Source organism: Plecotus auritus (assembly GCF_963455305.1).
Source record: "Plecotus auritus genome assembly, chromosome: 3".
Classification (NCBI taxonomy): Eukaryota; Metazoa; Chordata; class Mammalia; order Chiroptera; family Vespertilionidae; genus Plecotus; species Plecotus auritus.
In genome coordinates, this window is record NC_137772.1 from 132,559,580 (window position 1) to 132,573,226 (window position 13,647).

General features: G+C 51.9%; 1 protein-coding gene across 3 annotated transcripts in view; it reads right to left on the reverse strand.

Annotated features, from left to right (window-relative positions):
* The window catches only part of TSPAN11 (tetraspanin 11), a 68,131-nt gene that overhangs the window by 30,282 nt on the left and 24,202 nt on the right, over positions 1–13,647 (reverse strand). For all 3 annotated transcript variants that reach the window (XR_013960188.1, XM_080661345.1, XM_080661346.1), the window contains exon 3: positions 4,700–4,891. Coding sequence is in view for 2 of the 3 variants with exons in the window: in XM_080661345.1 (XP_080517471.1) it covers positions 4,700–4,891 (192 nt within the window). In the remaining variant the exon portion in view is untranslated. The remainder of the gene's footprint in view (positions 1–4,699; positions 4,892–13,647) is intronic.

Consider the following 13,647-nt stretch of genomic DNA (forward strand, 5'->3'; position numbering starts at 1 on the left):
CCAGAGCCCTAGTCCTTTAGTCAGGATCTTACTGCCCTGAACTAAGTCTGCATTTATTAGATGGAAGTATTGCAATTTTCAGTGCCCTCATTTTCAGAATTGGTTCTAGAACTTCTTACTTTCTAATCTGTCCCATAAATATAAAAGAGCTCTTGACAAAGACCCAGGTTAGCCTGGGCCGTCTGTCATAATCTTCATCTGGCTTCAGATACAACAGTTTTCAGAACCCATATTCAGAACCCTAAAAATATCCCCTCCCCCCCCTTTTTTTTATCAGGGTGGCATCTGTCCTCATCATCGGCCTTAGGCGTAGCCAGCCCAACCTATCTGCATTCTCATGCAGCCTTCCCTAAAAAAGAAGATCTGGTGTGAATAATTTAAACACCATTCCTGCTCCCCTTTGCAGGTTTCTGATCATCATTTAAGCACCAGCCAGGGTTTGCATGTCCTTTTCGGAAAAGTGACTTGGAGGGGCTGCAGATGTGCCCGGAGGACGGGCCTGGCAGGACAGAGGTGTGCCTGTGTGAACTGGACGCCTTCTCTGGGGGGGTCTTAGGGAACTTTTTTTTTTTTTCAATGTAGAAAGAATTTATTTGCCTCATTAAAAAAAACCCCAATAGTGCATTTAACTATAAATTCAATCTTCTCGTTCGAGGAGTTGCAAACAAAGCTTAAATAGAAATGTTCGATTGCTTCAGGTTTACATTTTAAAAACTCTTAAATTTACTGAGGGAACATATTAAAAAGCCAGACTTAAAATATTTTAAGGCATAAACTTTATCATTAACGGGTCTACTATTCTGCTCCCAGTGCCGGTTCTGCAGGAGAGGACAGTTCCAACTTAAAGCATGAAGTAAAAGTTACAAACTAAATCCAGCATCAACTACTGAAAGAGCTGAAATACTTGAGGATGCAAAAGTTGTGCGTCATTCCCTTACACAATTTCACTTCCAGAGTAAAAGAGCTAACCCAAAGGCGTCCTGTCCACCCCTCCCGTGACCCTCCCCCAATCCAGGACACAGTGGCACTAACGGTCCCCCGTGTGGTGGGCTCCTGGGCAGTCCCCGCGCCTGGAAAACAAAGGGGATCCCCAGCCATTGTCCTCCAAGCGCTGAGCGTCACCAGCACTACCTTGGGAACTTTTGATGCTAGGCTTCTCACTCCCCCTGGTCCAAGTTGGACACACCTCAACATATGCCTCATCTTTCATCTTTCCCTCTTCTCTTGGGGGACCACTTTTTAAAAAATCTTCACCCAAGGGTATACTTATTGATTTGAGAGAGAGAGAGAGAGAGAGAGAGAGAGAGAGAGAGAGAGAGAGAGAGAGAGAAGAGAGAACATTGATTGGTTGCCTTCCGTATGTGCCCCGACTAGGGATCAAACCTGAAACCTAGGCATGTACCCTGACCAGGAATCGAACTTGCAACCTTTTGGCGCATGGGATGATGATCACTTTGGATAAAGCTCACAGAGCTAGACTCATGGCACTTCTCCTCTGGAGTTCCCGCCAGCCTTTAGCTGATTAGAGATTTAAAAAGAAAGTTAAGACACACATTGAAGAAAAATGCAACAAGACCAGGAAGGAACCTCCAGGAAGCACAGAATACTTTTAAGCTGCCCTAACCACATCACTTGCCTCTACATGGGAGCCTGGGTTTTAGAAGTCCTGCTTGTGTTAGCCCAAGGAAGGTTTTCTGACCACCTTCTTGCTTTAAACAATAAAGTGATCGATAATTCAGGGGCTGGTGGGCCAGGCCATGGATTCCTCAGGATCCCCTGCTTTACCCGTGTCCTGTCCTTGGGCCAGTTCTGTCTTTGGGTCTCTCAGAGAGGGGCAAGGGAAGAGGACTCTGGGCTTGGAGTTTCCTGTGTGTTAGCAATGTCCCCACCCTGCTGGCCTGGGGCAGTGTGCATGTGTGTGCACTCATGTGTGCCTACACCCGCTTTTCCTGACCTCACTTGTGAGCTGGTGCCTCTCTGAGGCTGAGAGGTGTGCACCAGTCTGTAGGCAAGCCCGAGGCCCTGGCCCTCCTTAAGTGATGTTGGACCAGGGAATCTTCAGCTCCATGTGAGATAGAAGTGGATACAGGCAGTGGTGAAGTGGCTCTGAGAAGAAGGGGGGTACCCCCCGCCCAGCAGCCCCTGTGCCCTCAGCCCTGCCAAGGCCTCAGTTGCTGACTCTCTGAGGCTGAGAGGTGCACACCAGTCTGTAGGCAACCCTGAGGCCCTGGCCCTCCTTAAGTCTCATGCTTCCCTGCGCAGCCCTGGGCACAGGCTTGGGCCCCCAACACAGGCCTCAGACCGCATGCCTGTCAGGCCGCGACTGGAGACTCCTGTTTTCATACTGGCTCAGCCTAGATGGTGGACAGGTCCTGCAAACAGGTCAGTAAGAAGGGAGTGAAGAAGGGGAGGCCGTGGTCACAGCACAGAGAGCAGAGCACTGTCAGTGACGGAGCCTCAGGCTTGCCAAGGGGAGGGGCTCTTGCACAAGACTGTGGGCAGGGGGAGGAAGGGTAGAGAGGGCACAACCTTCTGGGGTTCTTCCCGCTGTCTGACTCCTTCCAGGCTCAGCCTGACTCCTTGTGGAGGCTTGGATTGGTGCTGGCCCTGCCCTTCCTGGCTGATGTTCAGTAGCCTTCCCTGCCCACACTGGTCTTGGCCTTAGGAGGAGATTAAGGGGGAAAGGGGAGGGGCTGTCCTGGCAGTAGGTGCACAGGAGTTAGAGGGTTGGCGGGTCCTGAACTGGCCTCTGGCTTCTGCTCCCTGCAGTCCGCCCTGGCCTCTCTCTGGACATCCTGAGACAGGCGAGGAGAGCCAGCTTCCCCGGAGAAAGCCTGTCAAGGAGCCTGTGCTGCCCACACCACCACCCAGGAAATGCTCTTGCCCACACAATCCAACTTGAGTCCGATCAGGCTTCTAGACTCAAGTACCAGGAGAATGCATTAAATAACATGTCAGGAAAAGCCAGACTGGGAGAAACTACAGCACACATGACCTGGTTCCTTCAACAAATAAATCACAAGGGAGAAAGAGATTGATTGATGGGGAGCTGAGAGACTAACAGAGACCTAGGAGACAGGTGGACCAATTTTAATATATGGACTAATTTAGATTCTAATTCAAACAAACTTTTTTTTTTTTTTTTTTAAGAACAGTTCATGGGTCAATTGGGGAAATTTGAAACTGGTTATTTCTGATATTAAGGAACAGCTGTTAATTTTTTTTTTCTTTTAAAGAATAGTTTGTTGATTTTTAGAGAGAGAGGAAGGAAGAGGGAGAGAGAGAGAGAAACATTGCTGTGAGAGCACAACACTGATTGGCAGCCTCCTGCATGCACCTACCGGGGATGAAGCGGCACTGGATCAGGCATGCACCCTTGACCTGGAATCAAACCGGCAACTGATTGTTGCATGGACAATGCCCAACCAGCTAAGCCACACCGGCAGGGTGCTATTAATTGTTTTTAGGTGTGATCATAGTATTGTCATTATGTTTTCTAAAAATAGGGCCATAAGTTTTCTAAGTACACCCTGAAATATTTACAGATGACCAGATGCCTGGGGTGTCAGGGTCGGGGAGGCACCAGGTACAGGTGAAACAGGACTGGCTCTGAGGTGAGTGTTGCTGAGTCTGAGTGATGGGACAAGGAGTTTCACTATGACATTCTTTTCAGTTTTGCATAGCTTTGAAAACCACCATGATCAAATCTGGAAGGAGAGGAGGAAGAGACGAAGAGGAGGCGGAGGAGGATGGGGGGCAGGAGGAGGAAAAGGATGGGGAGGAGGAGGAGGAGAAGGATGGGGAAGAGGAGAAGGATGGGAGGAGGAGGAGAAGGATGGGGAGGAGGAGGAGAAAGATGGGAAGGAGAAGGAGGAGAAGGATGGGGAGGAGGAGGAGAAGGATGGGAAGGAGGAAGAGGAGAAGGATGGGGAGGAGGAGGAGGAGAAGGATGGGGATGGAGAGGAGGAGGAAGAGGATGGGGAGGAGGAGGAGAAAGATGGGAAGGAGGAGGAGGAGAAGGATGGGGAGGAGGAGGAGAAGGATGGGAAGGAGGAAGAGGAGAAGGATGGGGAGGAGGAGGAGGAGAAGGATGGGGATGGAGAGGAGGAGGAAGAGGATGGGGAGGAGGAGGGGGAGGAGGAGGAGAAGGATGGGGAGGAGGGGGAGAAGGATGGGAAGGATGGGGATGGGGAGGAGGAAGAGGAGGATGGGGAGGAGGAGAAGGATGGGAAGGAGGAGGGGGAGGAGGAGGAGAAGGATGGGGAGGAGGGGGAGAAGGATGGGAAGGAGGGGGAGAAGGATGGGGATGGGGAGGAGGAGGAGGAGGATGGGGAGGAGGAGAAGGATGGGGAGGAGGAGGAGGAGAAGGATGGGGAGGAGAAGGATGGGGAGGGGGAAGAGGAGAAGGGGAAGGGGGAGATGAGATGGAGGAGGAGGAGGAACAGCAGCTGTGCCAGGACAGAGACTGCCCTTCTCCCTAAGGCCCTGGAGACAAGGCAAACAGCCACCCCAAGGGCAGCACAGCCTCCAGCTTCCCGAGGCCTCAGGTTCCAGCCTGGGCCACTCTCCTTGGTGGGGTTCTCAGTGCAGGAGCCTGGTTGGGGTACAGCTGGGCTCCCTGAGGCCCCCCTAGGTTTCCCTCCTCCCAGCCGCAGTGCTGGTCGGGGGTGGGGGGATGGGGGGGGGCAGCCGCACTCACCGTGGAGAGGCAGCTCCTGTCCTCCCGGACGATGGCACCGAAGCCCAGGAAGCCAGTCACCATGACAAGGGCGCCCGCGAAGATGAGGATGTAGGCGGAGGCGGCGAAGGTGCTGGAGGCCAGGACGCTGAGGTAGCCGCTCTTCTCTACCAGCGTCCAGACACCCACGGCCAGGACGGAGGCCCCACCCACCTGCAGGAGGCCCCAGTTAGAGCGGGTGGCCACTGGGCGCCACCGCTGCCCTTCAGCGAGCCATGATGCTTCACCTCATTTAGTCCTTCAAAGAGTCTGGGAGGACAGTTGGGTCCCAGTTTATAGGTGAGGAAATGGAGGCGTGGAGAGGCTGGGGACCTGGCCACGGTCACACACCTGAGCAGCAGGGCGGATTTTGAATCCAGGTGTGACTCCCCACTCCATGCTTCTCACCGCATTGCCTGTGAGTCTCTGTCCGCTGAGGGAGGGAGACGACCTCTGTGTCTGAGCCCCTTGCCTCCCCAGGCCCAGCCACCCTGTGCCCCTCCTACCCCCAGTGCTCCTGCGCTCTAGTCCACATTCATCCCTATAATTTGCCCCTGGAGGGAGCACGGGAGAGTGGGGGGGGAGGGGGGCTTTCCACCTCTGCACTACAGGGGAGAAAGGAGGGTCCCAGAGGAAAGTGAATTGCCAGAGGGCCTGCCTCTGGTGAGGAGGGGCAATTGGAGAGAGGCTGGGACAAGACTCAGGATGCAGCCTCCAGGATTGAAGGGACAGGTACCCCACAGCTGGAGTCTCTCTGGGACTTGGAGGACTGAGCAGGAGATGTTTCTTCTTGCTAATTGTCTGATTCCCTTTCAGCCCTGAGAAGGGGGCAGGGACAGGACACTACTGCCTGGCAGGTCAGGGATGCCTCCTTAGGAAAATTCCCTGGAACAGAGCTGGGTGCCTCCTTTAGGGATCAGTTCTCTTCCTCGGATGGTTGAAGACTGCACAGTGTTCCCATCAGCCCCAGGATTCTGCATGACCCACCCTGCCTGTCATCTACAGTAACAGCTCTCTGTTCTCAGGAGTCACAGGCATCAGCTGAGCAAATGGAAGGGCGTTCCTAGCAATTAGTATGCAGAGGCACCTACATTACTCAGCTTACCACATTATCAACTGAGCTCTGCAATGGTTCTGTGAGGATGGGGGTGGGGGGAGGACACATTTTTGTTTTGCAGAGGAAGAGATTGAGGCTTGGAGAGAATAAGAACATGCTCAAGATGACAACATTTGGAAGTTGCAGAATTGAGATTCAAAGCCGGGTCTTCTGAGGGCGGATCCAGGAGGATGGGGAGGAGGAGAAGGTACAGGTGAATCCCATAGATTGGGCTGCGCCTGCTCCGCTACTAATTTCTGCTTTTTAAATAATCGGTGTTCTTCAAAGTGCCATTTCATCCCCCTTAGCACCTCCTGCAGGTAAGAAAACAGCCGTGCGGCTCTGAACGGAGCGGGAGAGGCTCATGTGAGACACGTCAGTTCCGTTTTTTCTCACGCTTTTACATATCTAAAATTGACATGCATCTTGGGATTAATGGCATCTTACAATTATACTTGGCAGTACTTTTTCTTAGTGAGACAGAAAACAATGATGTATCTCACAGTTGATGGTATCTCAGCTTTGATGAAATCCTGGACTACCGTAGGTTTGTAAATTCTTGGTGAGTGTAGGCTATCTCTGGCCCACACAACCCCATGACCAGTGAGGAATTTCCCGTGTCCAGTCTATGGAATTGTGTTAGGTGACAGTTTCCAGCAAAATGTCCTTCACATTTTCTTTCTGCTCCCACAGCATCCCAAGGGTAAGGGCCCTAACTTTGTATAACGAGCTGCGTGTCCTAAAGATCGTCCTATAATCTCTCTGGGCCTAAGTTTCTTCATCTCTCAAATAAGGATATTATATTAGACCAGTAGTTCCCAACCTATAATCACCAAGGGTCCCTTTGATTACTTTATTCCATGGATCTTACATTTTGAAGGTTTTTGCCTACCAAACCCAGTGCATAAATTAATAATTCATTTCTCATTTTTTATTAATCAAAGGCACATGATAGTGTTCTGAGGAGCGTGGAACAGTCCACGTGTCCGCATCAAATTGATCTACTTTGTAATTGCTGTAAGCTCTTTATAGAAGTCTGCACACTCTCTATTATCCATTAGGCTTGTCAGCCCCGCAGCTGAACATTGGGCCTGGCACCTCCTTCGGGGGCACATTTGGACTGGACTGGGGACACTTAATCGGTTGGGGGACATGGAGCCCACTGAGAATATGATAAAAAACTTAGGATGCTTTGCCCAGAGAAATGGTCATCCATTTAAAATAATGCATTCAGATTTGGGGGCTGGAGCCAGTCTGTACCATGAAGTGAGGCCTCCTGCACCTCTAAGGCAGTGATTCTCAGCCTGGCCGCACAGTCACCTGGGAGCTCTGCAAAAGCCCAGCCACACCCCAGCCAGGTGAGATCTCTGGGAGTGGGACATGAACATTTTATTCAGTTTCCAGGTGGTTCCAGTTGAGAACCACTCCCTGTGTAGGTGTCAGATTAAATGGAGGGTCACAGTGTCCTGCCCCTCTCCCCCAGTAGGTGGTGCTGTGCTGAATCTCACAGACCACAGGCTTCCAGGAAGCTTTGGGCCCCTTAGCCTGGGGGCAGGTGTTGGGAGAGCTTCTGACATTTGTCCAGGACTTGAACTCCATCCTGTTCTGGCTGTGTTAGGGCATTTGCTTTGGTAGGAGCTTTGGTGTAGAAGGTGAGGTAACGAGGAGCAGAATTTTCAGTCCAAAGGGATGAAAATCAAATTATGCAAGAAAGGAAAAAAAATCCGTGGATCCCCAGGAAGGAGTGGGGGACTCTGAGAAATGCAACCCCAGGAGAAGAGCAGTACTGATCGCACCACGGGAGGGCTGCTCTCTCCCATAGCTTGCCAGTCGCAGAGAGTCTGCAAATGGGCAGAGCCTGCAGGTCAGCCAGGGTGGCAGCAGGGTCAGAAGAAATTAGGAAGTGAGTGAATCATTGGGGATCCCTCCCATCCGCTGGGGTGTCACATCTGGTGAAGAAGTTAGTGTCTGCAGGGGATACCAAGTGGTATTTGCCATCAGGAGCAAGAGGAGTTCAAGTCCAGGGGCTTCCTGCCTGGGACTCAGTCAACTCTTTAGAAAAAAGTCTTTTCTCTGGACAGGAAAAGTAAAAGTTGGTAACTGTTGGAATGGGTCACCAGAAGGTCTTGGGAGGGTAGAAGTCAGCAGGCCTGGGTGCCGCCCTGGCTGTGCCCCTCACTAACCATGTGACTGTGTGCCAGATGCTTCTCCTCTCTAAACCTCAGTCTCTTAATCTGTAAAATGGTGGCGCTGGATGAGATGACTTGCGAGGTCCCTGCCATGGGGGTAAATGTCCCTATTACTTACCAGGGGAACAACCTTCTGCCAATACACCCCCAGCAAGATGCTCCTGGACCAGGGGCTCACGGCTTTCACCCACTGTGCGGAGAGGGCCCCGTCAGCAGAACGAGCAGTGTGTGTGGGGGGTGGGGAGAGACCTGACCCCAAAGAGCTATTTCAACAGCTATTTGCGTAGAGTTGATTCAATAGTATCAGACTCTACAGAAACTGGGTTGATTTTCTGTGGAATCTTAACTATATTTTCAAAACCAGAGTCCATAGCCAATTAGCTAGGATATCCTGCAGAGGGTGAGGCTGGCCTTCTTACCAAAGAGGACACAGGCAGGCCAGGGAGGCAGGGCAGGTCACCCATGCCATGTAATTTTAGGAACCTCCCATTTATAGAAAAGGAACATTGCCAAAAAGTTGCTCATGTTATGTGGGAGAAGGATTAGCCAGAGTCCTGATAGACACCAGGCAGCAGACAGGAAAAAAAAGCAGGCGGAGAGTGTACTGCAGGACTTTTCTTTGTCAGGATCCCGAAAGGTTTCTGTGCTGGAACCGGGGAAAGGACCAGTGGGGCGGGGCAGGGGCCAGGAGCCCCTGGGAGGAGAGTTCTCTGCCTTCATGTGAGGGGAGGCACAGGGGGGCCGTGCAGCTCACTCATGGAAGTGTCTGCTGGGCACCTTCTTGGTGCAAGCACCACACTGGACTGGCAAGGGTTCTGGGCAGGATGTGTGTTCACCATTGACAACCACACTTGTCATCTACGCTCCTCCTCCCCTGGGCAGTCTCATTAACAGCACCACCGCCCACCCAGACCAGAGCCCCTGGGTCCCTACTGACTTCCTCCTCTGCAGGGATGGTCAGGTACTAACCACACCCCCTCCACTGAGCCCCACCATGTCCTGCACTGCCCGGTTTTGCATGCGCCCACCCCTACCCCCACCCCACATCTGCCTCCTGGCCTCTGCTCAACCCAGGGGCCAGCTTGTTGTGCTGAACCAGTGGGCATTCCCGGTGACAAAGCGCCTGAGGTCCCAGACCAGGAGCACTAAGCCCAAAGCCCGGGATGGCCTCAAGGCCCTTAGATCCAGCCTTAGCCTGATTTTTGGCTCCGTCTTCTGCTACTTCCCTTCCTCCTCACCTGGGCTTTAGTAACTATGGACTGACTATTTCTTTCCTGGAAGCACTGCAGGTGCCCACTAACCATGATAGTAGAGTAGAGTGGTGAAGAGGCCGACCACCAGTGCCTGAGTCCCAGCTCCGCTATGGGCTGTGTGAATCTGGACAAGTTACACGGCTTCTCTGGGCCTCGGCTCTCTTCTCTCTCTCTCTCTCTCTCTCTCTCTCTCTCTCTCTCTCTCTCTCTCTCTCTCTCTCATTTGCCCTTCCTTTCCTGCCTCTGGCCTTGCGCAGGGGAGTTCCTCAGCCTCCAGTGTAGCTCTCAGTGTGAGAGGGAACCACACCATGCTCCCCCAGGATCCCCAGCCCCGCCCAGGGCCTGGCACACAGGAGCCACCACAGTGGGGTGGACTTGCGGATGGGACTTGTGCAGAGTGCCAGATACAATGCCATGTGGTGCCCCCACTGCCTCTATAGGCTGAGTTCTGGGGCAATGTTATTAATTCTCTTCCTTGCTTTCTGGCAATTTTTAATTTCATGGGGAGTCTGAGTCTCAGAGAGGAGTGGACTTTTCTGCCAGTCACTAGGAAGCCCTTGGAATGGCTGGCAGCACCCATGAGTTCTTAATGCCAGCTGAATGCTCCCCACTTTCTCTTTCATCAGGCACCCACTGCGCACCTACTCTGACCAGGCCCCATGCCAGTGTGGTGCCCACGCTGACACTGTCCTGCCCCATGCTGCTTGCAGGTGACTGGGTGGGAAGACCCTGACTAAGCACAAGGTGATTCCCATTGTTAGGGAGAGGTGGGGGCTGGGAAAGGGCCTGGGGCCAGGGCTCAGCAAGGCTCAGTCCCCTGGGTCTGGCTGAGTCACTTCTAAAGAACGGCTCCTCATTCCAAGTCCAGTCAGCTGAGGCTAGGGCTGCAGCCTGAGGTGTATGCTGAGCCCTCCACTGGCAGGGCGGGGGTGAGGGTGGGGGACCACACTCCAACCACCTCCAACTCCCTTCCCTGGGACCATGGGTGAGCTCGTGTTAGGGACGGCTCTCCACCTTATTAATGAGCAATACCTGCTGGCACCTGGCGAGCATTTCTCCCAGCTGCCCCGTGTTCCCGTGGCCTTGGCACCAGCTCCGTTTGCGCTGAATCTTCAAGGATAAGCTTTCCATGCAAGGCATTCTTTTCTTGGCTCTTTGACTTTAAAGAGCCCCTGATAAAACAAATCAGTACTACATTCCCCAATCCCCCATAACAGTCTACCTTTATAATAAGAGCAGATCTCTTGGGACTTGCTGAACTGGGAAATAGCTCAAGATTGCCTGCTCCTCTTTCAAACTCCGTTCTGAACCTGCCTTGTGCCGTTGCTGGCCCCACTCCTAGTGAGGGAATCATTCTGTCCTCCCTACCAGCTCCATGCCTGGGGCAGGTTTCTATGGTTACACTCATCACAGCATATTTTCTGTATTTGTCTCTCCTTTTAGCCTCTTGGTTAAATCTCATTCATTGAGCACTCCCAGCAGAGTGCTACATGTGGTAGATAGATGCCCAGTCACTCCCTATGGGAGGAGGAAGGAAGGAGTGAAGAACAGAGGAAAAGAATCCTGTCTAACCCCTTTTATATTCGGGATGAAGAAACCGAGGCTCAGAGAGAGGGCGGCTGCTCCAGGCTGCCATTACTAGCCAGAGGAAGAGAGGGGACTGGAACTCAGAACCCTAACGTCCGATTTAGTGCCTGCTTTACCAACTGGGCTGCTGACCCACACAGAGCTCCTTTGCATGAAGCTAACCAGCTGGTGTCTGGGCCAAGCCCGGCCTGGAGTCCCTAAGAACAGCAGGGGCAGCTCAGAGCTGTCCCCACAGGCTTCATCCTTGGCTGGTCTCATCTGCAATGGCCCGTGCGGACCAAATGTGCGTCCTCCTCCAGTATGGGCCTGTCCCCCAGCAGCCTGACAGCCCAGGGGCAGAGATGCCCTAAACACCTTGGGGGTCTTGTGACTTCAGCACCTTAGGAAGGAGCACAGCAGAAACACCAAGCCTGGGCCCTCACCTGGTCTTTCTCTAATGACATGCCTGGGAGGCAGGCAGGACCCTGCTCCATGGGAGGAGGCTGGAACAAGGTCTACGTAGGAAGCGGGCAGAGGCTCTTTCCTAGCAGTGGCCCCTAGGGGTCCTGAGGGATGTGTGGATGCTCTCTAGCCCCCTCACTCCCCTGGCCAGGAATGAGTCCTCCAGCACTTCTGCTTCCTGTCTTGACCTATGTTCCCCTTAAGGGACCCCACAGGTTTCCTGGAGGCAGAGCCCCCACAGGAAGCACCATGACCTCTGCCAATGCCCCGGGCAGGACTTCAGAGCAGAGGAGCCGCTCCAGGTCAGGGAGCCGCCGCTTCCCCAGCTCTCTCACAGCCTGGCACAGCTCCTGGGAGGTTGGAAAAGTTTTGATTGTTAACACAGCCAAGCAGCTAATTAAAACAATAAATTAGAGAACAACATTGCAGAGAGCTGTGCAGAGCTGAGTAGGAAATGGAAGGGGGAAGAAAAGTCACATAGGAAAGGCTGGGTCACATTTCTGTCTAGGGCCATGAATGAGGCATGAGAGTTGGCATTTTTGGTTTCTGATGCAGAGCTGTAGCCAAGAAGCCACCCCTGCTCAGTGAAATGGTCATGATCAACACTGGGTTAATCGAAATGCCAGGCAGTGGGGTGGGAGTCAGGGATAGGGGATGGTGAAGGGTGGGGGCTCAAGCATGGGTTGAATGTTGGAGGTAGGGGTCCAGAGGTGGGGTGGAGCTTAGGTACAGGAAATGGGTGTCCACTGTGACACTGCTTAAGTCTTGCTTATATTATTTATACTCTGCATGTCTGAATGTCCCTACCGTCCTTGATTGCTCCATCAACCTTGAACTTTGGGGACATTTTTGGATTCCATGCAAGCATCAGAGCAGTGGGCCTAAGGCTGTGATTATGGGTCGGTGGTCTATGGAGATGGAAAGAGCATTGGACTTGGAGTCAAAAACCCAGAATTGCCATAGAACTTTGCCAATCATCCGAGCCTGTTTTATAATCTACAAAATGGAAATGAAGATAGTTATAGAGTGTGTGAGAACAATTCGGTTGTGTAAAATTATTTGTAACATTCAAATTATGCTACAATGGCAGCTGGTGGAGACTTAGCACCTGAGTCGTGCCTCATCCAGGTAGAGGTGATGACTGCTCCCACCATCCCACTGCTCTGCGTTCCTCAAACTTTGGAATGCTAATCTCTGTTTGCCCCCAAAAGACACTGCAGGGAAGTGTAGGACTTAGAGCTGGAGGCAACAGAGCCTGGCAGCCAAGCACACAGGCCTAGGGGGTCAGGGCTGTGAAATAACTGTGGTGGGTTGTAATCTGCCTTAAAAAACAACCCCCCTAAAACAAAACAAGCACCACAAAAATAGAAGAGAAAATATCAGAGTGCATCGCATACAGTAAGGGTAAAGTTAGTGTCATGAACATATAAGCATTTCTTTTGCTTCTATTATCTTTTACATAGGTCAAGCTCCCCAAAGTCTTAAAGCTGTAGGATAAGGCACACTCCTTAATCTAACCATAACAATTACACATAATAGTTAAGCACCAAGTATGTACCAGAAACTGGGCTAATTGCTTTTCTAAATATTAATCTTTGATTCTTACAGGTATTGACATTCCCTATTAAATGTATGAAAAAAGTGAGGCTCAATGAGATTAAGTGATTTGCCAAATGTTTTATAGTCTACCAGGGTGTCATAATAAAACACCATAACTGGGTGGCTTAAGCAAGGAATTTATTTCTAATACTCAATGTTCAGATAGAGCTGGGGTCCAGCTCTGGGACTTTGGGCAAAGTGCTTTCCACTCTGTAGAATGGGCCTCTACTAGAGCTGTTCACAGCGTTGAGGTGCTGGGAGGATTAAATAGGATGATGCAGGTGGAAAGACAAGCACAGAGGAAGCCTACAACAGCGAGCTCTGTGAAAGCTGGGCTCTCTCCACTGATGTATTCCCAGTGCCTAGAACAGTGCTGGCACTTAGTACGCGCTTAGTAAACATTGCAGAATGGACTTTTAAATTGTCTTTATTAGTGCCAGAACACCTGGCTGTCAGTGCTAGCTCTGCTTATCACCACTATGGTACCCTGAGCAAGTTCTGAACTGGGTGAGCCTGCTCCCTGCCTGTGAAATGAGGAAAATAGTGACCCGAATGTCAGGATTGATGTGAGTATCACATGAGACAGCCGCGGGAGGTCTTTATCCAGCAGAGCCTCACAAATGCTGGGCATCAACCATGGAAGAAAGCCCAGGGCTTCCTAGCCTCTCAGTGCTGGATTTTCATACAGCGGGCAAGGTGATACTCAGCAAATGAACACTGTTCTGGGGGAGAAAGGAAGTTGGAGGTTCACCCCTATCACAGGAG